This window comes from Dioscorea cayenensis, chromosome 4 (genome assembly GCF_009730915.1).
Source record: "Dioscorea cayenensis subsp. rotundata cultivar TDr96_F1 chromosome 4, TDr96_F1_v2_PseudoChromosome.rev07_lg8_w22 25.fasta, whole genome shotgun sequence".
NCBI lineage: Eukaryota > Viridiplantae > Streptophyta > Magnoliopsida > Dioscoreales > Dioscoreaceae > Dioscorea > Dioscorea cayenensis.
Genome location: NC_052474.1, coordinates 3250072 through 3274898, shown reverse-complemented (window position 1 = coordinate 3274898; position 24827 = coordinate 3250072). Strand labels below are relative to the sequence as shown.

The 24827-nt window shown below is 36.2% G+C and overlaps 4 protein-coding genes across 5 annotated transcripts; all 4 read left to right on the top strand.

The window, feature by feature from the left end:
• Positions 1-953: 953 nt before the first annotated feature.
• On the top strand, positions 954-4637 carry LOC120258943 (protein GRAVITROPIC IN THE LIGHT 1). Its single transcript, XM_039266426.1, has 2 exons — positions 954-1178; positions 2943-4637. The coding sequence occupies exon 2, from the start codon at positions 2985-2987 to the stop codon at positions 4257-4259; it is 1275 nt and encodes a 424-aa protein (XP_039122360.1). The 5' UTR covers positions 954-1178; positions 2943-2984; the 3' UTR covers positions 4260-4637.
• Positions 4638-5416: 779 nt separating this feature from the next.
• LOC120259443 (UNC93-like protein 1) lies at positions 5417-6956 on the top strand. The gene is made up of 2 exons (XM_039267047.1): positions 5417-6591; positions 6658-6956. Exons 1-2 carry the CDS (start codon positions 5438-5440, stop codon positions 6929-6931), a joined length of 1428 nt encoding a protein of 475 aa, XP_039122981.1. The 5' UTR covers positions 5417-5437; the 3' UTR covers positions 6932-6956.
• A 1096-nt stretch (positions 6957-8052) lies between these two features.
• On the top strand, positions 8053-10709 carry LOC120258036. The gene is made up of 2 exons (XM_039265376.1): positions 8053-8344; positions 10281-10709. The coding sequence occupies exons 1-2, from the start codon at positions 8117-8119 to the stop codon at positions 10530-10532; spliced, it is 480 nt and encodes a 159-aa protein (XP_039121310.1). The 5' UTR covers positions 8053-8116; the 3' UTR covers positions 10533-10709.
• Positions 10710-13309: 2600 nt separating this feature from the next.
• LOC120258126 lies at positions 13310-24356 on the top strand. 2 transcript variants are annotated; one of them, XM_039265476.1, is made up of 14 exons: positions 13310-13586; positions 14022-14576; positions 14749-15900; positions 15999-16323; positions 16616-16871; positions 16945-17164; positions 17389-17735; positions 17852-18370; positions 18609-19815; positions 19916-20269; positions 20481-20718; positions 20794-23402; positions 23516-23658; positions 23882-24356. In XM_039265476.1, the coding sequence occupies exons 1-14, from the start codon at positions 13491-13493 to the stop codon at positions 24129-24131; spliced, it is 8271 nt and encodes a 2756-aa protein (XP_039121410.1). In that variant the 5' UTR covers positions 13310-13490; the 3' UTR covers positions 24132-24356. The 2 variants fall into 2 exon arrangements, with proteins under 2 accessions (XP_039121410.1, XP_039121411.1); XM_039265477.1 differs by lacking the exon at positions 13310-13586 and having other exon boundaries at positions 14564-14643.
• Positions 24357-24827: the final 471 nt, after the last annotated feature.

Below are 24827 nucleotides of genomic sequence, written 5' to 3'. Positions count from 1 at the left end.
AATAATGTGAATGCATGATGCCAATTAACATTGTTTTTACAAAGATGGCAATCATCTATTAATATTTCTATCGTGCATGAGTTAATATTTTAAAAAGATGCAATATTATCTGTAAGTTAATTTTTTCAACAAATATTTAAACTCTCGTTACTTTACATGTCACACAAAAAAATTATGTTAGTGCCTCTAACCACTTGAACTAAATGGCTTTGATAATTAACATACAATTCATTCTTATTTTTTTCATGTAAATATATCATTATTTTGAAAAAAAAAATAATGAGTTTTCTCCTAAATCTAATAATAATAATTATTTCAGTTTAAAAAGCCCAAAATTCTAATTATTTTGTACGAATAAGGTTGTGGTAGAAGATGTATCATCTAATTCCCCAACTACTGTCATTATAAAAATCAAACAACCTTGCTCTCTTTACCCACCCTCCACCTAATTTTACTAATAAATAAATAAATAAATAAATTGATACTCTCTCACCATCCACAAAATGCCCCACAAAAAGTTGGACTGTCAAGTTCCAAAGTTCAATTATTCATTGAGTTAATTCATAAAAATTTAAATTCCACTCAAATGTGCACAAGTACACACTTACTCCAATAATATATTATTATTTAAAAAATATCACGATAAACATTAGAAAACGCATGTTTTTAAATTTTTTTTTTAATGGGATTTTCCTAATTATAATTAGTAACCAGTTAATGTTAAAGCGCATAGATTATTTAAATATCTAATTGACTCATTTAATTTTTTTTTTAACATGAAAAAAAAAGAAAAGAAAGGGCAACGCGGCGACAAAAAGGTTCCTTGCTAGTGGAATCCGAAGTATTGCCAAATGAGGGTGGGCCCCACAGATCAATGAACATATACCGTCCATTCTTCATCCTACGGTCAGGATCGAAAGCCGGGCATCCCAACCCTCCTCTTCGAATAACTTCTCGATGTGCTCCAGCCCTAAAACCCAAGGTCTCTCTTTTGATGGTTCCCAAGCCCTAACCCTAGAAACCCGCTAGCTCTTGGATCCCTCTTTCTCTCTCCCTCTCTTCTTCGAATCGGAGGATTCGCCGTCGGTGACCAGCGATCGCTGGGTTCGAAGAAGGTCATGAATGGAAGGGTTTGATCGAATCTAAAGCCGAGGGATTTTACCCGTCTTCGTTGTTGGGTACGTTCTCATTAGATTTCTGAGCAAAAGCTTAATCGTTTGTCTGCTTATTTCTTGTTGTGAAGTTTCCATCTTTGATGTGTTTTCCAACCGTAGGCTTGTCATTGATGGATCATATTTGCGGATGCTGATGATTATTTTTTTAACCTGAAAAATGTACGAATTTACCTGGTTGAAATTATTAAGGTTTTGTGACTTGGGACCATTTCGATCTTAAAAAGTTTTTATAAAGGTTTTGTTTTACTGGAATGATTCTCTATATTCTCCCTATTTTTGTGTGGCCTTTTTTCATGATATTTGTTGCTAGTTCTTTCAGGTATAGCAATTTTTGTGTCTGAGGGGACCAGAATAAGTTGGATCATGAGTTCCTGATCATTACTGAGAATGATCGGATTGCTTGTTGTAGATCTTCATATTGTTGATCCCTGTAATTCTTATCACTAGTTGCTATTCTGCTATGTACATCTCTATATGAATTTCAAATGGCAATACTTTTCTAATGTTGTTGTAAGTTTGATGGCTTCGATCATTTCTTTTCCTAAGTATGGGTTCCTCACCTTCCCCATTTGAATTTATATATATTTTGTTGGAAAAAATGTACTTTTGGAACCCATATGTAAAAGGGAATTACATCCTGAATCTCCTTTTGCAACTCTTTATTATCATTTACCATTCCCATTTTTCATGCAAGATTTCATTACTGTCCTAAAGTTTTGCAATGCTAATTAGTTCTATTGTATGTTTTCGTGGCTCTGATGAATACCATGCTGTGGTTTTTTCTCTTGATTTTCTATACTGGCTATTAAAATTAGCTTTTATTATTGACTTACACATCATGAACCAAAGTTTTATTTGAATACATTTTAGTTTCTCTTTAATTCTGTCTCGTTTCTTCTTGAGTAACATAAGTTTGTAAATTTATCTTTTCCAAATAATGGTATTAATGTCGAATTAGTAGTTGTTTTGATTGGTGATGAAGGTGATGGAGAGATGTTAAAGATAGTTTAGCCCTCTATATGCTGCATAAGTATGGAGGGAAAAGTTAAGTTAGTGAGCCCCCCTCAATCAACAACAATGGTTGAAGAGTTTCAGATGTGGGTGATGGAGGATTATATGATAATTGATGATGGAAAAGAGAAGATAGTATTGTATAGGGATATGTGGAGTGTAGGAAGACTTGTGATTCAAGCGGAAGGGTCTTCTAAAGGATTTGTCTAGCCTAGCTTACATGCATTGGAATACATGATAGTGCCAATATCTACTTTTTGCTGGTGGTAAAAAGGGTTAGTATGGTGCCACCTTAACATTTTTCAAATATCTTAATTTTTTGCTTAAAAGATGTCAGGTTATGATTGCACAAGCACTTGTTGAACACTTCTTCACTGTACCAACCATCCATAACAACTTAGATCTTCTACACCTCTTCCTTGTGCCTTTGCCACATATAAACTTTCTCACATAAGTCTCTTTCTATAACATTGAGATTCGATAATGTTTGATATCAAGCACCCAAGGAATTTCTAGAAAATTTGGGTTAAGTAATAAATAATCAAGGGCAAAGCAAATATAGATGTATCTTCGATCTATATACATGAAATATAATCTATGGTGCAGCCTCATAGCACATGTGGCTTGTGGTAATGGTTTCTTTAGCAGTTCATATTTTACTTCTGTTATTCTTGTTTTTCTGAATTGTTTCTTATTGTTAGTCTGATGCTGTTTTAGTTTACCTGAGATCAGACCATAACCTGGAGGATTTTACAGGAAATTCGGTTGGTCTTCTGTGAGGAGAAAGCCACAACAGCTATGATCCGCACAGGACCAAAAGAAACACAAAACCATGATAACAACAATCAGAAAGTATATCCTCAACCTGTAGAAGAAAGCATGAGCATGAATCAGAAAAAGGACTCTATTGAAGCACTAATATTGCAAATTTTCAACAATATTTCCTCCTTGAAAACAGCTTACATCCAGCTTCAGGATGCTCATACTCCATATGATCCAGAAAAGATTCAGGCTGCTGATAAACTTGTTATCCAGGAGCTTATGAAGCTCTCTGAACTAAAGCATTCATACAGGGAGAGCAATCCCAAACCAGCATCTTCATCGCCTCAGGACTCCCGTCTAGCTACAGAAATTCAGGAACAACAGAATTTGTTGAAAACCTACGAGGTCATGGTAAAAAAATTTCAGACCCAAATTCAGACTAAAGACTCTGAGATTGTCGAGTTACAGCAACAGATCCAAGAGTCGAGCCAGAGGAAGTTAAAGCTTGAAAAGAAACTCAAGCAGAGGGGTTTGCTGAACAAGGATCAAGAAGACTCTGAAGAGGAAAATAATTTCTTCTCCATTGAACTAACACCAAACCTCTTCTGCTCTGCTGTGGATGCAGCATATAAATCCATACATGATTTCTCTAAACCTTTGATAAACATGATGAAAGCTGCTGGGTGGGACCTTGATGCAGCAGCCAACTCAATTGAACCTGCAGTTATTTATGCAAAGAGGGCTCACAAGAAGTATGCATTTGAATCACACATTTGCCAGAGGATCTTTAGTGGATTCCATGAAGAGAGTTTCTCTGTTGAGGCTGGTGATCTCACTGTGTCCAATGAGGGTTTCTTTCATCAGTTTCTGGCTGTAAGAGCCATGGATCCACTGGATATTCTCAGTCAAAATCCAGATTCAGTTTTTGGGAAATTTTGCCGGAGCAAGTACCTCTTGATTGTGCACTCAAAGATGGAGAACTCATTCTTTGGGAATCTGGATCAGAGAAACTATGTTTTGAGCGGTGGCCATCCAAGGACACCTTTCTACCAGGCATTTCTGAAGCTGGCCAAATCTATCTGGATGTTGCACAGGCTAGCATATTCTTTTGATCCAACAGTAAAGGTTTTCCAGGTGAAGAATGGAGCTGAATTCTCAGAGGTTTACATGGAGAGTGTGGTGAAGAACATAGTTCTTGGTGAGGGAGATCAGAAGCCAAAGGTTGGTCTTATGGTAATGCCAGGTTTTATGATCGGGGCCAATGTCATCCAATCCCAAGTCTACCTTTCTGGTGCGAAGTGTGTTGATTGAAACCTTTTCTGGTCAAATGTTCTCAAAGAAGTGGAGCACTATAAGTGCTGTCAGCGTTTTTCTATTACTTGCAGAGCAATTAGTTTCTTCAGCAGGGGATATATTCGCTATCATGATCTCTGTAAATTATTATGAGTCTGTTTCAATTTGTGTTGTTACTGCTTAATTGCAACTGTAGATATAACATGATCGGAAGTTGTCCTATTTCTGTGCTACATAAAGTTTATACTTTCCAAGAGCTCAAAGAAGCATTGCTTACGAATTCTACGGTTATGGGACTGCGCTTGGATTCCAAAATGTATGACCTGTAACATTTCTAGGTGCTATGTAATATTATGATTGCTCGGACTGTGTTTGATTACTGGCCTTTTAACTTAACTAGGTAATTTTTTCAAGGGTTTGTTGCTGCATGTCTCAGTGCGAGTTTCAAATCAATTTGTCGGGCGGTTAGGATCCTGTCCTTTTGGCCAGTCAAGTTAGTTTGTAATTTGTGCTAGCAAATTTCCATTTAGACAGTGAATAGTTTAAAAAAAAATTATTTTCATATCAAAATTTGATCGCTACCGGGACAACTTCATTCTTTGGTATTGAAAGCAAGAATACAGTGGAATATATTATGGGTGGCAATGTGGGTTTTTGGATGGCTAAGAAAAATAATAATGAACGTCTTTAATAACTGTCAAAGCTTATGGGATAAAATACGACTTGATGATGTGAAGAAAGAGAAGTGGCATAAGTTGGAATACATATATATACTAATTAACTAAGCTCTATATTTCCATGAAACATTGCTTCCATTTGGCAGGCGATGAGGAGACGAACTTATTTTTTCCACATCTAATATCAAAGTCTACAGAAAGACCGAGCAACATGTTTTAAGATCATGAGCCACGAACAAGTCTATCCAAGCATACAAATCCAATACTGACACCCCACCAACTTGCCTTGGAGCAACAGGCACACCCCATTTGCCCTTTGCCTTAATTTTAATTAAAAAAAAAAAAACCTCTAATACAACACATTACAAACATTTAAAAAACTCTTTCCCTCCAAGTTTGCCGTTCCTCCTCTCCCGCCATCCCCCTATTTAAACTAACACTACCAAACATCATCCAAACCAACAGACAAAGAGAAGGAGAAAAGGAGCAATGGGGTGGGGTTCCGGTGGCGGCGGAGCAATGGCGGTGGTGCCGGAACAAGAGAACCAAGACCAAACACCTCCTCCCTCCCCGGGCCTCCGCCTCAACTCCCCTCTTATCCAAGTCTCTCTCATAGGTGTTGTCTGCTTCTGCTGTCCGGGCATGTTCAACGCCCTCTCCGGCATGGGCGGCGGAGGCCAGCTCGATCACACAGCAGCCAACAATGCCAACACTGCGCTCTACACCACTTTTGCCATCTTCGGCGTCCTCGGTGGCGGCTTCTACAACCTCCTTGGTCCCCGCCTCACTCTCCTCTCCGGCTGCTCCACCTTCGTCCTCTACGCCGGCTCCTTCCTCTACTACAACCACCACCAGCATCAGCTCTTCGTCATAATCTCTGGTGCTATCCTTGGCATCGGCGCCGGCTTACTCTGGTCCGGCCAAGGAGCTATCATGACCTCCTATCCCCCTCCTCACCGGAAAGGCACATTCATCTCCATCTTCTGGAGCATCTTCAACTTAGGCGGTGTCATTGGCGGCCTTATCCCCTTCATTCTCAACTACCACAGGACTTCCGCCACATCCGTTAATGACGGCACCTACATTGCTTTCATGGCCTTCATGGCATTAGGCACCGTTCTCTCACTTGTCATTCTGCCACCAAACCAAGTCATTCGAGATGACGGCTACCGTGTCGCCACTGTGAAGTACTCCAGTGCTGCCACTGAGGCGTTGGAGATTCTCCGGCTCTTCACCAACTGGAAAATGCTACTCATCGTGCCTGCAGCCTGGGCCAGCAACTTCTTCTACAGCTACCAGTTCAACAATGTCAATGGCAAGCTCTTCAACCTCAGGACCAGTGGCCTTAACAATGTCTTCTACTGGGGAGCTCAGATGATTGGCTCTCTTGGCCTTGGCTATCTGCTAGACTTCAGCTTTAGCAGCAGGAGACTCCGGGGCTTCGTCGGTATTGCCGTTGTCTCTGTTCTCAGCACCGCCATTTGGGCTGGGGGGCTCGCAAACCAGTTGAGGTATAATGATGGAGAGTTATCAAAAAAACTCGATTTTAAGGACTCTGCTTTCGCCGGCCCCTTCATCTTGTACTTCTCGTATGGCTTGCTTGATGCTATGTTCCAGAGCTTGTGTTATTGGATCATTGGGGCATTGGCTGATGATTCTGAGACTCTCAGCAGGTATAACTCTTCATGTTGATAATATATTCAGATTAATATTTGTTTAAACTTTTGAAGTATTTACAGGTATAGTGGATTCTATAAGGGTGTGCAGAGTGCTGGTGGTGCTGTAGCTTGGCAGATTGATACACATAAGGTGCCATTGGTGACACAATTGGTAGTGAATTGGTCTCTTACTACCATAAGCTATCCTTTGCTGGTGGTGTTGGTGATACTGGCTGTGAAGGATGATAACATAACCACCTTGAATATTGAAAGCAAGACTGAGAAGCCATCTGTCTCATCTCCGGCAGGCATCGGTGTCATAGAGAATGGCAGTGAACTTGCATTGCCTGCTTGAAATATTTCTGATTCAGTCTTTACTGGTGTGTAATTTTGTTTTCCAGCATTAGCAGAAAAAAAAAAAATTCATGTCAGTTAGAGATTATTCAAGTTGTTATTATTTCTGCAGAAAAATAACATGGGATGTTATTAAAGATTTACATATCTATTTCTGAAGTCTGAATGATTACTTGAATACAATATGGTCATGATGAACTGCATTCCTCCACTGGGAAGGAAAGGATTGACCTTTCGGAATTGCAGCCATTTCTGGTGATTATTAATTCAACTCTGAATGCATCAAAGCTTAGCTGGTGAGATATATATATATATATATATATAGTTTTCTGTTGGTTCCATTGGGTTTTGGTGTAGTTAAATCATGCAAGTGTTATAATTGAAATTTTGGTAGCAAAAGAATAGAGGAGAACAGACAAACAGGCTTTGAACAATGCAAAGTTTATTGTTTTAGACCTGACTGATGATTTATTATTTAATTGTTATTATTTTTTAAGATCAATCAGGGATTGTGAAAGAGCTCATAAACATGTTTGTTTACAAGATGGTGAATGATCGTATCAAACAAGTAATTTAATCTTACACATCTAAAAATAAATAAATAAATAAATCACTAGTTTCTTTAGCATATTATTTTTTTTAAATTAACAAAATACGATAAGCATATGTTCTATTAAAGGTCAGATCAATATTTTTTGAACCCAAATAATGCAGGTCCCACAATTTTAAGTTTTTTTTACAGTGATGACAATATCATTGAACCAAAAACTCTTCTGTAGCATAGCTAATTTTAATATTTTAACCTTCTCTAATAGTTAGCGGTGAATTTTTATTAAAGTTGGGTCTCCTAATCATCTTCATCAGTTTTGACAAACACAAAAAAAAATAAAAATAAAAAAATAAAATAAATTAATATTGTGTCAATTTCTATAACCTCTTTGGCTTCTTATAAACCACATTAATTGGTAATTAAAATATATTTGATAAATTTAATTTCGCTTCCCATTCTCGTTGCCTTTTTCTTCTTCTTATTTTGCAGAATAATTTGTTTAGAAAAAAAAGGGTTTAAAAAAATTCTAAAAATTATCGGGTGGAGCGAAAACCTAAAACAGCGCACCCATTATGGCATCTGGTTCAACCGCTTTAGGTTGTCACCGAGGGCGAGAAGAACCCACAGCTTTGCAAAATGATGCTGTTTCGTCGCGGCGGCGGCGGCGGCGGCGGCGCTGATGGCGTTGCGGCGAGCTTGATGAAGATAGCGGCGAGGCACTTCTCGAGAAAGAGAGCAGAGAATGTGAGGAAGATCAATCCCAAGGTTCCACGAGAGGAGGCCAAGGTCATCGCCAATGATCTCTACCAGATCATCAAAGATCATGGTCCTCTCACCGTCTCCAACACCTGGAATCTCGTCAAGGTATACTCTTTTCTCTCTTTCTTCGTTTTGATCCTACTTCTCCTCTGTTAATTTCTTTCTTTTGTTGTGAGTTCAATGAGTTGTCAGTTGATGCCTAAGTAAATGGTTTTGGTTCATCTTGATTAGCTTCAATGTCAGGGGAATTTTTTGGTCATCAAAATTCTCATTTGCTTTCTTTATTTGTAAATAAGAGCAAGAAATTTACCCAGAGATTCTGCAATCTGCCTGGTTATATTTTATCAAGAAGGGAATTTTGCACTGTTGTGATGTTGGGTTTAGGGTTTAGGGTTGTGTTGGGTGTCATGGGATTCAAGATGATGGGATAAACTTCTCTGGATGTTTTGCTGGTTGGGAAGTCTGTGTCATGGGCTGGCCTTGGTAGCAAATTGTAGAAGTCTCATGTTGCATTATTAGAGTTTATTACCAAGGTAAACCCTAGAATTTTGTCTACTTGTGACTTGATTTGGAACATAAAGAAGAAAATTGTTTGAGCTGAAAAGTTTCATGAAGTTTGCTATCCTGAATTAAGGAAAGGTAAGGTATGTAGTGGATTTCAAAATAAGAAAGGTAAACTTTAGAACAAGCAAGAACACAGAAAAATCTAGTGAAGGTTAAGAACTTAAGAATGGGGTTATTAAACAAAAGAGGATATCGAAGATGTAGACTGGTAACCTAAGCAAATTCAGCTAGAAGAATTCAAACATCATGGCTTTGTGTGGCAAATGTTGAATGTTACCATGAATCTATAATCTGTGTAGATAATTCTTAGCTTTTGAAATAATCTACAGTAACTTCTAATCTTTGTCTATTAACCATGTTTTCCTGGTTTCTAGATTGTCCATTTTAAGATTCTACGACACTATGACACTATGACACTGTTATAGTGTACGTTTTAGCGTAGTCAAAGAGTGAGCAGGATGTCATCCAAACATACACATTAAAATGCTGACGCCTTTAACAGAATAAACTGGGTAAAGGATTATGTGTCTACCTTCACTATATCCAATCCCAGCCCAACGTTTGAAGGGGGGTAATACGAGAGCATATTCCTTATTCAGTCTATTTTGCACATGAATGATTCTGGCACTCAAGTAGTTATCTATGTTTACACACTGGAAGATATCCTAGTGCAAGGGAATTGTTCTTTAATCCATATTGAGTTTATTCATCAGATGATAGTTTGATGGCTCTAGAAGGAGATACCATATCGAGTTTAATCCGTGTTGCATGGTTATTGAGTTAAGTGCTGTATTTCACTAAAAAGGAATATAACATAAACGGATGCATGAACTGGAAATTTGATGAATTTTAGCTAACCTCATAATTGTAAGAAGAGTGCATGTTTAGAACTTTGAAGGTGAGTATGTATGGCTGATTTTGTACATGATACTTATGTAAACTTACACATGTTGGAGAGTATATAAAAATTGTGAAAAGGTTGAGCTGTGAACTTTTATCATGTTGCTGTAACTTAAGCTAACAACTTGCTTGTAGAGAGTGGAAACTGTGGTTAGATTTATTTTGGTTGGATGAGTTGGTTACCTCCAGTCGGACATGCTGAGAAGTTATTTTGAAATACGTTTTTGTGTTCTAAAGTCACTACCATATCAGAAGAATTTTCAGCCCTGCTTCATCCAAGCCAGTTGCCTTGTGGTGAATATGATTTAACCATGATGATTCTCTTCTTTAGGGACACTAAAATGAATTCATCTTTCGACTGTTATACCCTGAAACACTTTTACAAATTTTAGATCTTTCCATACTTTTCTACACACTGATAGTCATTCCTGATCAATTTATCAGACAATTGAACATTCAGAATTGTTGTGAAAATTTTCACTTATGTTCTTATTGTTCAGACTTATTCAATTCAAAGATGCAAAATCTACAGTGAACTGTGCGAAAGTCACTGCCCAATAAATTTTCTTTGGAACAGGAAGCTGGTATTAATGGCGTGAATAGCAAAACTCATATGAAGATCATGCTGAAATGGATGAGGGGAAGGGAAATGCTGAAGCTGTTCTGTAATCACCATGGTTCCAGCAAGAAGTTTCTTGTTTCGACACTGCCTGAAGAGCCACAACCAGTCCTTCAAGAGAGTTCTTCGGTCCTGCCCTCGGATACACAAAAGCCTTCACTGCAACAGAAGCTGCATAAAAAGAAGCATATCAAAGAGCAAGCATTGTGAGGATTTATTCATAGCCTGGTGCTATCTGGATGGAAGAATTAAACCTTTTTATTTTTAGTTCATCATTTGCAACCATATCAATCAAATTGCTAGTAGTTGTATGGTGAATGTAAGTTGGCATATGATTGCAGATCATAACTCATATAAATCTTTCCGTCTCTCCTTTGATTTGTTTAATTGTTTCAATATTTATGGTAATTTTTCATTTTTTTAATTTGCACGAAATTAGTATTTTACTGTGATTTTAATCTCTTGTTTTGTGATATTTGTGCATCCTATTCAACAAGGTAAACGATGAACATGAATTTGTATTTATGGGAAAATTTTATAACAAGGTAATATAAATCATTAGAATCCATGATTGAGAATATATATTTATACACAAAAACCAGGTTAAAATCTGTAGAGAAATGAATTAAGGGATCAATAATTAATTTGAACATCTTTTACCGGGTGAGGGAAAAACTCCTTTAAATGAAAAATAATGCAAAATAATAAATTGTGATATATAAATCATATAACAAGCTCGATAATGATTTTTAATATTTATCGCCTGTATATTAAATGGATGACAATTTATTCTTTTGTTAAGTAAGAGGTAGAGACAACAACATTGACTGAGGTGAGTGGTTTGTCCACTTTATAGTTTTTTTTAATATTATTTTTTTTAAAATTTGAAAATATGAATTTATTTAGGAGAGGAATCTAAATCTAAAAGATTTTAATTAATTTTGATTTTAAATTAATAAATGATTAATCAGTCATTAAAAAATTATTTGATTTACTACAAATGAAATTATAGTATCGGTGAAATTACATATAAGTAAAAATAAAAATAAAAATTTATGACTGTAGAATTTTTTTTATTATTATTATAATAGAGGTAAAAGTGACTGCTGTTTCTCCACACACACACACACAGAGTTGAACTGCTCTTCATTCCCTTTTTTTTCTTAAATAAAAAAAAGAGAAAAAACGTCTACATCCGATTGCTCCAGATGATGCTTATTGTACATGCGCGAAAGGGGGAGTTCTCTTTATTCAAGACTTCAGTCTTCCCACTCATATTTTACTGTTATTAATTTTATTTTATTTTTTATAAAAAGTTAGATAAATCATCCTCATATATAGATATTGTTGTATGACAAATAAGTAAAGTAAATAAATAGATAACAGAATAAAAACAATTTTAAAAAAGAAAAACAATCACATTAGCGGATGATAACATTAATTAGATATATGCTTGGTCTCCACTTTCAGAACGGTCATAAAAAAATATATTAATTTTTATAATTTTTGATTTATTGGCATCCGAGAGTTTTTACTTTATGGGTAATAAGAGATTAAATCTTAGTGAATATAAAATAAAAATGTATTATATAATTTAAAAAATATTTGTATATTTTTAATGTGTTTTTTACATTATCATGTGATCATGTGTAGTGATGTAGTTCGTCCACTTTATATTAAATTTTTTTTTTGCTAATCTCCATTTTCTAAATATATAGATGCAAGTTTGTTGGAAATGGCAGTGATTTGTCAATTTTGATAGTGAATCGATGCCATGCTTCCTGGTGGTGGAGAATATTTGTAATTGTTAGTATAAATGATTTTATTTCGTCCAATTTATAATAATTAAGTTATTAAAAAGATACAATTAAATTTTTTTTTTAAATCTCACTGAGAACCAGTGGGGAAATAAAGCTTAAAAGTCATTTGGTCATTTCAAATATATTAAAAAAATTAAATAACACAATTTTTTTTAAAAAAAATCCTCATGTTTTCACGTGAACAAAGATTTTGAGATTATTTTTAAAATTAGAGAGTTTTAAGATCAACTAAAATTATACTATATAATTATAAAAATTTGTTAATTAAGTTCTCTGAAAGTGTAATTTCTTAAATAGTTTATCTACTTTTTCAAATTTACTTTTTGTAGTTCATATACTTTGAAGTGAGAGATTAAAAAAATAAGTTTGAAAAAAATAGAGGAACTATTTAAAGAATTATTACTTCTTTAAATATGATGTTTCTATGCTGTTAAGAGGGTATGTTTGATTGTTAACTCTTATTAGGTGAGGGTACCAATATATTGAGATATTATTTCTACATCTATGCTATGTGTATTTTAAAAAAATTATATATATATATGAGAACCCATCATCTAGGGACGTTTTTAGATTTCAAATATAGGGATATCCATAGTAGCTATCGAATGAAAATCTGACGGCTCTTATCATTATAAACAGTAGAAACTGCATTCTACAGTGATGTACAGTGATCATGAACAGTAAAAAGTGTACAATATTTATATAATCAATCAACCATCGGATGATGATCCAACGGCTTAGATTTAAAACGTCCATAGATTTCAAATCTAGGGACTTACTTAGATTATGTTTTCCCTATATATATATATATATGTGTGTGTGCGCACGCGCGCTTTTTATGACTTTATTATTATCATTATGATTTTTAAGTTATTGAAAAAATAAAATAGAAAAAGATTTAAAATCTTGCTCAGGAAGGAAGCAGTGGGGGAATGGCGCCCAAACGTCACCTCGTTTCTCTGTTGAACGTGCCTGCCAACTTTCCGTCTTTCCGTTTCCCAATACCATCCCATATACATGCAAACATCAGCTACCAAAACATCAAATCTATTATAAATAAATATATATATATATATATATAACATATATCTCACTCTCTTTAACTTTTTGTTATGTGTTTTCTTATTAAGAGTATGATTTTTCAAAAGTTCAATAATGGTACGAGAGTGTTGTGATTCATTCACGAATCACGATCACGAATAACTTAGTCGTTAATTTTCCTCCCTAACTTTTTGAAAGCAAGTGGAAAGTCCTCATTTTTATCTTGTTTTAAAGTTTTGGAGGAATCAAATGGAGTGAAGCTTGTAGCTCAGCACATGGTGTTGGTGGTGTTTTGAGACTTTGAGGGATGATGGAAGTGCCTGAAGACCAGGTTGACTTGATTGACTTGGTGTTCTCTTGGTCTCTGGAAGACATACTCAATCATGATCTCTTACGGGACGAGGTCTGCCTTTATCATAATTGTTTCATGTTCTTATGTTTTGGATGAAATCATTAGAAAAGTTTGTTCTTTGTGTTAATTTATTGGAACTTATTACTGAGTGCTGTGCTGGTGGAGTAGTTTGTTCATACAAAAAGATGACAAATTTCTTCGTTGTGTTTTCAATTGTTTGTTGAATGATATACTTTGTATTGCACTTGCTTTTGCATAAATTATCCACCATGACATTCTTCATTTAGTGATTTACATGATGTATATTTATTTACTTAATAATTATACATCATGTTCTTCTTCATTGAAGCAAACAAAAGAAAGCAAAATTTTTTGCTGCTACTTTGTTATGGAAGAAATTCTAACCTTTGATGAAGTCCCATTGGCAAAAAACTGATTGTTTAGTCTTATGTTGTTGGTTAAATTTTGTTTTGTTTCTTGTTTTAGGTGAAAGAGATCCCAGAGACTTTCGAATCGGTTAAACATTATGCTGAATCATTCATTTTTCCTTTAATGGAAGAGGTTCGATTTGATTTATGCTCAGCATTGGAGAGAATTGATAGAGCACCTCATTCTAACATCCTTTCTTTTAAAGAAACTAGTTCAAATGGGCAAAAGCCGCAGAACATCTATGAAATTTATATTCATGGTTGGAACAATGCTTCAGCCAGTGGCAGCAAAGAAGATTACAAGCTATTGCCAGGAGATATTCTAATTATCTCTAATATCAGACCTGAATTTGTTGATGACCTTAACCGTTTTGGAGTTCACTACATTTTTGTTTCTGTTAAAGGAATTGAAGATGATGTTGAATCTGCAAAACGGTTTAAGGTCCGAGCACCAAAGGCAATTGAGTTTGATGATGGAGCTCTCTATGCTGTTGTCTTGTCGAATATGTTGCCCAACAGCCGAATTTGGAAGTCTCTGAAGTCTCTTGGTTCTGCTTACTCCATGTCAGGCAATTTGGATGTTGTGAAACATGTTTTGTCTGCTGATGCTGTGGTATGGTTTGCAACTGCTTTTCCTCTATTCATGTATAAGTAGCTCTTCTATGACTGAGCAATGTTTGGTAACTACGCATCATTCATGAATGTTATTTCAATTTCATTAAACTAAGAAAGCAAAGTTTCTCCATGAATCAGTTGTCAAACTTGCATTTGTTTTGTCATTGCAGAGTAGAGAAGGTTGCAATCTCTGTATTTCTGAACATGCACCTGAAGCTTTCTGTAATGCGAGCTCTAAGCTAAATGATTCACAATTAGATGCTATCGTTAGCTCTATTAAGGAGATGCAGTGTTCCCACAAGCATTCGGTGAAGCTCATTTGGGGGCCTCCTGGAACTGGGAAAACTAAAACTATCACTGAATTGCTTTGGATACTCCTCAAAATGAAACGCAGGGTAGTTACCTGTTCACCTACAAACACCTCAATTGTGGAAGTAGCTTCACGTTTCTTGAAGTTAGTTAAGAATAGGAGACAAGCAGGCAGATTGGGAGACATTGTTCTGTTTGGTAATAATGACCGACTAAAGATAGACGATGATCTTCGTGAAATATTTGTTGATTATCGTGTGGACCAGCTTGCCAAGTGCTTTGCTCCCCTCTCTGGATGGCACAATTGTATTTCATCTATGATTGAATTTCTTCAGAAATGTGTTATTTTATATGAAACATATATAGAGAATGAAAAGAGAAAGGAGAAGGTAGATGACATGGTCATCATACCATTGGTTGAGTTTATGAGGAAAAGATTTGATATCCTTGCTTCAGACCTTGAGACTTGCATTGAGAATTTATCTATTCATATGCCACCAGCTATAGTATCAACAAGAACTACTGAAACAATGATGGAGCTGCTTGATATGCTCAACTGTTTCAGAATGCTTGTGTTTGAAAGCTCTCTTGCTGAGAATGAAATCAGGGAAGTCTTTACTGAATTGGAAGAAGTAGAGATAACTACTGACTTGTCCAAGAATAATCCTGGCACTGTGTTAATGGAGGGAAATATGCTGTTTCAATTGCGCAATACTAGAGGCCATTGCTTACGTTTGCTTGATTATCTTAAAGTAACTGTCAATGTTCAGAAAATTTGGCAAAGAACACTGATAAGGGATATCTGTTTGGAAAATGCAGCCATTGTTTTCTGCACATCCTCTTCTTCCTTTTTGTTACATTTCCTTAAAACGCCACCTTTGGATTTGTTGGTTATTGATGAAGCCTCCCAACTGAAGGAGTGTGAAGCCACAATTCCATTGCGCCTCCTTGGTGTCAAGCATGCTGTTCTCATTGGTGATGAACGGCAACTGCCTGCAACAGTTAAAAGCGAGGTATGATTTACTAAGAAAAGTTGTTTGAACATAGGTTTTTTTTTTTCAAGAAAAAAGAAAATTTCTGGACCTGTTGATCATATTGTTTGCCATTTTAGGTTGCTGAAAGAGCAGGTTTTGGAAGAAGCTTGTTTGAGAGATTGAGCTCATTGGGCCACCCGAAGCATCTTTTAGAAATTCAATATCGGATGCATCCTTCCATTAGTTCATTCCCTAATCATCAATTTTATTTTGGCAAAATTCTTGATGGTCCAAATGTGAAAACCACGGCTTATGAAAGACGGTTTCTTTCCGAGGAAATGTTCGGTCCTTATTCCTTTATAAATATTTCGGATGGAAAGGAAGAAGAAGATGATTCAGGCAGTAAAAGAAATTTGGTTGAAGTTGGCGTTATTGTGCAAATTGTCCAAATCCTTCTGAAAGGTATAACTTTGGTCTTTGTATAATGTTATTCATTATAATATCTATTAAAGTTATGTGCAAGAATGCAATAAAATGAAAAGCATGAATTTACCAGTGAGTGATTGGAATTAATCTTGTCATGTAGAACCACCAGTTCCTTACAAGTTTTCAGGGTTCATGATTCAGTGAGTCACGAAAATTCAGCACATTACAACAACTCACTCTAGCTTTTGTAACTTGCAATTTAATAATAATTTTTTTTATGTCATTAATTTGCACAAGCATTTTTATTGGTGCATTTGTGATTTTGCAGTTCAGAACTCATCAAAAGATAAGTTTAGCATTGGAATAGTATCTCCTTATGCTTACCAGGTTGCTGAGATCACCAAAGGAATTGGAAGTGTCAATGTGCCAAAGGATAATATTGTTCTAAAGGTGAATTCTGTTGATGGATTTCAAGGGGGAGAGGAAGATGTCATTATACTTTCTACTGTCAGATCAAACACCACTGGAAAAATCGGATTCCTTTCAAATCATCAAAGAGCAAACGTTGCTTTGACAAGAGCAAGGTGAGGAATCTACGCCTTCATTTTCTCAATTCATTATGTTTGGTTTTATGGAATGTGTTACTTTTAATCATAGGCACTGCTTATGGATTGTTGGCAATGCTGCTACTTTAGAAAAAAGTGATTCAGTGTGGACTGCATTAATTCGCAATGCAAAGAAGAGAGGATGTTATTTCGATGCTGTTCAGAACCAGAATTTATCCAGAGCAATCTTGAAGATTCAAAAAGAGCAAGATCAAATCGATGCTCTGCTTGCTGCAGACCCAGGAATGCTGATTCAAAGTGCTAAATGGAAGGTAATTTGGTTAGTCATTTATGTCAGAATGCATGAATGCTTAGTACTTATTCTATCGATAGAGCGATAAATAAGACCTTTTGTACGATCAGTTTATGCAACATGTGTGAGTGTCTTTGGTTTAAAATATACATGCATGCATACGCAAGAGCTACTGCAACAAATTTACTAGCTTCCCTTCCAGTCAGTTCTTGAATATTGAATAGATGTTTGACAACTTATCAGGTACTTTTTAGTGATGAATTTAGAAAAGCATTTTCAAAGTTGAAGACGACCCAGATCAAGATGGAAATGATTCATGTGCTGCTAAGGATTGCAAATGGCTGGCGTCCAAAGAAAGAGCATCTGGATGTAACTGATTCATTTAAGCTTTCAAGAGTATATCAGTTCAAAGATTTGTATCTTGTATGGAGTGTAGATATTGCAAAACGAGAAAAATATATCCAGATTCTGAAAGTCTGGAACCTTTTGCCAAAGTTCGAGATCCCAAAGTTTATCAAACGTCTTGATAATATATTCTCAACATATACTGATGAGTTTATAGAACATTGCAGAGCTAAACAAGTTGAGGGGTATGCTATCAATTGTTATTTCAAATAAAGTTCATAAACTTTGTTAAAGCGTGTTATTGGTTGCTATGAAGGTTTCATTTTGTATTTAATCTCTGATGTGTTTTCATATGCAATAGGAAGCTTGAAGTTCCCAGGAGCTGGAATGTAGTTCAGTATATGACTCGTTATAAGAAACTTTGCAAAGTTGAATCTCTTGAAGGTTCATCTAGTGAAGAACCGGATACTGGAAACTTTTTAGAGAACTCTAAGGTAAATGAAAGTCTTCTTCTGATGAAGTTTTACTCATTATCTGCTGGGGTGGTGGAACACTTGCTGACTAGTGATGATGGGACTGAAATTGAAATTCCATTTGAATTGAATGAAGAAGAAGAAGAAATTATTCGTTTTTGTTATAGCAGCTTTATATTGGGGAGGTCCGGTACAGGAAAAACTACCATTTTAACTATGAAGCTCTTTCAGAAAGAACAGCAGCAGCATGTATCCTCCAATGGACTTTTCTCCATTAATAATAATGCCTCTAGCATAGCTTCAAATGATCTTGAAGAGAACTCTGGGAATTTCTTAAGGCAGATTTTTGTCACAGTCAGCCCAAAACTTTGTTCAGCTGTCAGAAACCAGATATTTCGTCTCAAAAGGTAATTCTTTTACAGTACTGGAAATCTTTCAGATTATACACTAAAACCAGCTTTTACTACTAGAATGCCACCTCTATCATCTTCTTTAAGGAAAAATGTACTGAATATCAATATTTGTTTACAATGCAATAGCTTGTCTAGCTGATGTCATATGTCTGCTGGTTTTATACTGAATTTCTTTTTGTACTTATAGTGATTTCTCGATTGAAGCTCTGCTCTTAATATTGCCCTTGTGCAGATATGCCACTGGTGGGGATTTTTCCAGTCCAATTGACACTACTGATATGCATGATATTGGTGAGAACATAACGGAGTTTTTGGACATTCCTGACAGTTTTCATGATCTCCCACAAAAACATTACCCGTTGATTGTGACATTTCGGAAGTTACTAATGATGCTTGATGGAACTGTTATGAACACGTATTTTGATAGGTTGTTTGCCACCAAAGAATTTCCGTCAGTTGATGGGGGTGTTCATAAATCTCTTGCTGTTGAAGCTGTGATTCAAAGCAAGGAAGTTAATTTTGAACACTTTTTGGGTTCATATTGGCCACACTTCAGCAATCAGTTAACCAAGAAACTTGACCCATCAACTGTTTTTGCAGAAATATTTTCTCACATAAAAGGTGGGTTTGAGGGAGGATGTTCTCTTGATGCTAAACTCGAGAGGGAAGATTACATCATACTTTCTGAGAAGAGAGCATCTACTTTAAATGCAGAACAAAGAGGGAGAATATATGACATATTTCTTGACTATGAGACGAAGAAACAAATGAATGGTGAATTTGATTTGTCAGATTTAGTGATGGATCTTCATCACCGAATTCAAACATATGGATACCATGGTGATAAGATAGATTTTATTTATGTTGATGAAGTTCAGGATCTTACAATGAGACAAATAGCATTATTTAAATGCATCTCTAGTAATTATGCAGAGGGTTTTGTGTTTGCTGGTGATACTGCACAGACAATTGCAAAGGGAATAAACTTCAGATTTGAAGATATTAGATCACTTTTTTACAAGGAGTTCCGGCATGAACCCATAAATGATTATCAGAAAAACACCAAGGGCAGAGTAAATCGCATCTCTGACAAGTTCCAACTGAATCAGAATTTCAGGACTCATGACGGTGTTTTAAAATTGGCACAGAGTGTTATTGACCTGCTTTATAAGTACTTTCCATTGTCCATTGACAAATTGTCTCCAGAAACTAGTTTGGTCTATGGTGAAGCACCAATGGTACTTCATTCGGGCAGTGATGAGAACGCAATAATGACTATTTTTGGAGATGGTGGGAAGATTGGCCATGGCGTAAATGGTTTTGGTGCAGAACAAACAATCCTTGTTCGTGATGAAGGTGCTAAGCAGCAAATTCTCAAGCATGTTGGGAAACAAGCTCTTGTTCTGACAATTGTAGAATGCAAAGGTCTAGAATTTCAGGTACTAGTTGTCATTGTCATTTTCAATTTGAATGGTTTTCATAACTTCATATATTCTTCAAGTCTTGGATGGATGGTTACATGTTATACTGCTTATGCAGGATGTGTTGTTGTATAATTTCTTTGGAACTTCGCCGCTTAAAAACCAATGGAGAGTTATTTATGGATATATGAAAGAACATTGCAGAACAAAGTCCACTGAGCTGATATCATTTCCCTCATTTGATGATGCTAAGCATAATATCTTATGTTCAGAGTTGAAGCAACTGTATGTTGCTATCACTCGAACTAGGCAGAGACTTTGGATTTGTGAGAGCACTGAAGAGTATTGTCAGCCAGTTTTTGATTATTGGAAGAGTTTGTGCCTTGTCCAAGAAAGACGCTTGGACTGCTCTTTTGCAGAAGCCATGCGCAGTACTAGCAGCCCTGAAGAATGGAAGGCACGTGGCATTAAGGTCTGTTTTCATCTAGTCTATCTCATTGTTTTCATCATCTCCCAAAACCACCCATTTTGAGATAAGAACACAGTCCAAAACCACATTGAAATATAATTTTTTTCTCCAACGGCATATCTTGTACAAGGTTATACTTTCATTGGTAATTGATTATTTTTAAGGTCGCTGATTAGTATTTATTTAGAATCTTGATTTCTTGTTCTTGCAACAGCTGTTTAACGAAAAGAACTTTGAAATGGCTACAATGTGTTTTGAACGAGCTGGAGACGAGTACAGAGAAAAATGGGCGAAAGCAGCTGGTCTTTGCGCTACTGCAGATCGTGTTATTTCTGTAAATTTTGAAATGGGTCAGATGGCACTGAAAAGTGCTTCTGAAATCTATGAAGCCATTGGTAAAGCTGAGTTGTCTGCTTCCTGCTTCATAAAATTAAATGACTTCAAAACAGCAGGTCTTGTATTTTTACTTAATCTACTCTCAAATGAAATCAAACAGTGAACTGAGTTCCTTTAAAAATTCTGAGCAGGTACGATATACTTGGAAAAATGTGGGACATCAAAGCTTGAATCTGCAGGCGACTGCTTTGTGAAGGCTGAATGTTGGTTGCTTGCTGCGGAGACATATGCAAAAGCCAATTGTTTGTCCAAATGCCTATCCTCTTGTACCTCTGGAGGACATTTTGATTTTGGCCTGACCATTTTAGAGGAATGGTGGTCAAGTTCGCGCTTTGATGATCGAAGTCATCAAGAAATAGATAAAATTAGAATTGCATATCTGGAGCACTGTGCGCGACATTATTATGAGGCTGGCAATATAAATCGTATGATGACTTTTGTCAGGGCTTTCCATTCGATGGATCAGATTAGGCCCTTTCTCAACTCTTTGAATCTTCTTGATGAGTTGTTTACCTTGGAGGTCGAATCAAAGAACTATTTGGAGGCTGCTGGCATTGCAAGAGATAAGGGTGACTTTATACTTGAGGCTGAAATGCTGGAAAAAGTTGGTGATTTGGAGAAGTCCTGCAAGATGATAATCTCTTTTGCAATTGTGAAATCTCTATGGTCATCAGGAATGAAGGGTTGGCCTTTTAAGGATTTTTCTGAAAGGGATGAGCTTTTGATAAAAGCCAAGTCATTAGCAAAGAAAGTCTCGTGCTCCTTCTATGATCTTACCTGTTTAGAAGTTGAAATACTCTCAAAAAGAGCAGCCAGTCTACAAGAATTGTCAGAATTTTTACAAGCCTCTAGTAAATTACAAAATGTTCGGTTGGAGATTTTTAGCATTCGAATGATTCTTGATTTGCATCTTCAGTTGGACACATCTAAATTTCTTCCGGAATCAAAAATGATCTTTAGCGAGGAACATATTGACAACATGATGTCTCAAAATAACATGTGTGCTCATACATTGCTGCATTACTGGAATTTGTGGAAGGAGAAGATGTCCAATGTGCTTTCTTATGTCCTTTCACTTGATAAACCTGAAGAAAATGAGCTGTCGGTCTATGAAGATTACTGTTTGACTTACTTGGGAGTTTGGAAGGAGAAAGTTGATAAATATGTGATGATGGATTCTAAGACAAGTTGGATTACAAACAAAAAAGTCCCTGTTTTAAGGAACAAATACTTGGCTTGGATGAGCGCAAAGCGGTTCCGGGCTTCTGCTGAAGATATCCTGAGTGAGGAACTTCTCTTTGTGGGTTTGGAAGTATTAGATAAACTGAAGGCACTGCATGTATTTTCTTTGAAGAAACAGCTTCCCATGTTCAACCGATGGATGGTTTGCTTATCTTTGTATGAAACTGCTAAACATCTCAAACAAGTGGAATTTCTTCTTGAGCAACGGCGAATAGAAAAAACAGGACAATCTATTTCATTTTGTAAAGAAGCCTTGTTTGGTGATATTTTCCCCTATGAATGTCGAAATGATGTGTCAGAGTGTGTCATTGATCTACATGAGAATGCAACTACTAGGGAGATTATTGAGCTAATGGTTGATGATAATCTCAAGCCTCAGAATGGCAGATTAACGCATGGGCAAATCGGAAGGGTTGCAATGTTGATCTTAGTAATCGGAAGAGTACCTGATGAACTTTTTAAAAAGATTGATGACAATTTATCTTCCATGCAACCATGGAAAGAATTCTTCTTAGTGGCACAGAAATATTTCAGTGATTCTTGCTCTGGAAAGATCAATTTTGTTTTTGAATTTCAGAACGCTCTAAGGAGCACATTTGAGGTAGAATGGAAGAAGGAACCTGACTACATATCCCCCAAGTGTTTTATTTACCTCTTGGAAAACCTTCTACTTATGTGTTCATGTTGCAACGGAAGCAATAGTACATTTTTCACTACAAAGTCATTACTTTGTGAATTTATTTCATGGCAAAGCTTTGGAGGGCTTCTTGCTGCATGTTCAACTGTTCAAGATGCCTTGTTTAATAACTACGGGACACTGGGATTCATTGCAGATGTGACTAAAGGATTATTAGAGCAGAAGACAACCTTGAAACAGTGGATGACCATGTCTTCTATTCCTTTAATGCATATCAAATCACTTGTTCTGAGATTGGTCAACATACTCATTCTAGTGTATCTAAATGCTGGATGGGATATGAGTCAGCTTGCTAATGTGCTTCGGAAGTGTAATATCATTTCAGAACTACCTGGTGCATTTCAGCAGAAGCTTCAGAGTACAGGATCTGCTCATAGGCATGACAGATATTATTTTCGGCAAGCTTTTCTTGATGCAATGGAGATGGCAGGAAACCCGCTTGTGGTTATGTGCTCTGAAAATAGTTGTCAAGAATTCTCTCGTTGGAAAGCTATTATCATTGAATCAGAGAAAATCAGCAGCAGGGAGGATGTTCTTGCTGCATTGTTTCCTATCGTCGAGGAAACTAGTCCTATTCAAGATGGAGAAAGGCCTTCAGATGAATTATGTCTTGTTTCTAATGACATTGGAGAAGATGGAAACTCGAGTTTGACATGTCCCTTGGATGAAGCTCAAATTGCAAAAGATGAACATGCAATCGAGGATTCTTGGGAAAAATACAATAGCTTTTGGGATATGCTAGAACTGCACAAATGTGGTACCATTGGTGGTAGCCATGGCAGTAATGCCGGTGAACTTAAGGTATGAATAAATTAACTCTCAGCCCTGTTTTTCCTGTTTGGTTCTTATCTATTACATATTCCATAGGTATATTAGAACTACGTCTCACTTTGTTTTGTCTATCCTCTTCCAAGTTTGATGAGGTTTTTCGAGTTCTGGAATATGTAAAAGGATCAATGAGTTTGCACTTGTCCGAAGGGCTTTCAGATGCTTATGACATTCTTGAGGTTATGGTTCACAACTTAAAGCTGCTAAATAAGGCTTTGAATCATCCCAGGTCTGTTCCTAATACTCATTTATCATACTTGGCATAGAACATTGAATCTGCTATTTATTCTGAAATTCCAATGCTATTCATGCACATATTCATTTTGCTGTAAATGAAGTTCTCATGAATCACATACTATTTCTGAGCACTGCTGTCATGATCATGCATGCAGGTGCTAACAAAGCTTTTGAATATATATATATATATATATATATATATATGGTTATTTCAGTGAAAAGGATATGGATGCTAAGAACATGACTGAGGAACTCGAAGACATCTACGCCAAGTTGCAGGACACTAAGCTGAAGTTACAACCACTTATGAAAACATTCTTCTCGGTTAGTAAGATCAACCACTCTGCTGAACAGGCTGCAGTAGTAGCAGTACAAGAAGTCAAAGCAGTTGTTACTGAAAACCAGAAAGGCAAGGGAAAACAAAGCAAGAAGCCAAGGAAGAAGAAAAGGGCCAACAAAAATTAGTGTGATTTTGATGTCAAAACCTTCAAAGCTATCTTTCATGATCATATCTATGATGATGAAGGTTAAATAGGGTCAGTGTTGTGATTATATTGTTCAAATGAAATACATAGCGATGATGTAGTTTTGTCATTTTGCACCTGATTAAAGTGTAAGGCAATGGACGGATGATTATGTAAATGCTTATCATGAATGAATATCATAGTTTTGCAGGGTGTTTTTTGGAAATGCTCATTATATAATTTTTTTCATAAATTCTAAGCTACCCATGGACGATGGTTTCAAAAGATGAACATTGGGAAAGTGTACTTATAAGATTGCCTTAAGGATATATGTTATTTATGTTTATACGAATAAATATTGTTAAAAAAAAAAAATCCAAATTACACCTATATAAATTTCTCCTTTTATGCATTATATACTAGCTGATGTATAAAAGAAGAGTAATGCTATATAGAGTGAAGAAACCACACGAAACCAGCCACATGACTAATGTGGCTGGTGACGAGGATTTTTTTTTTATTTGACTAAATTTTTTTTTTGATAAAGTCAAGTGAGTTTGTCTCTCTCTCTCTCTCGTGTGGCTTCTCTCCCCCACTCCCGGTCCCCACTGCTGACCTTTGTTTCCCTCTGCCACTTTCCTCCGTCGGTTCCCTCCCCGCTCCCATCCCTCGTCCTAGCTGTCGCTTCTCTCCCATG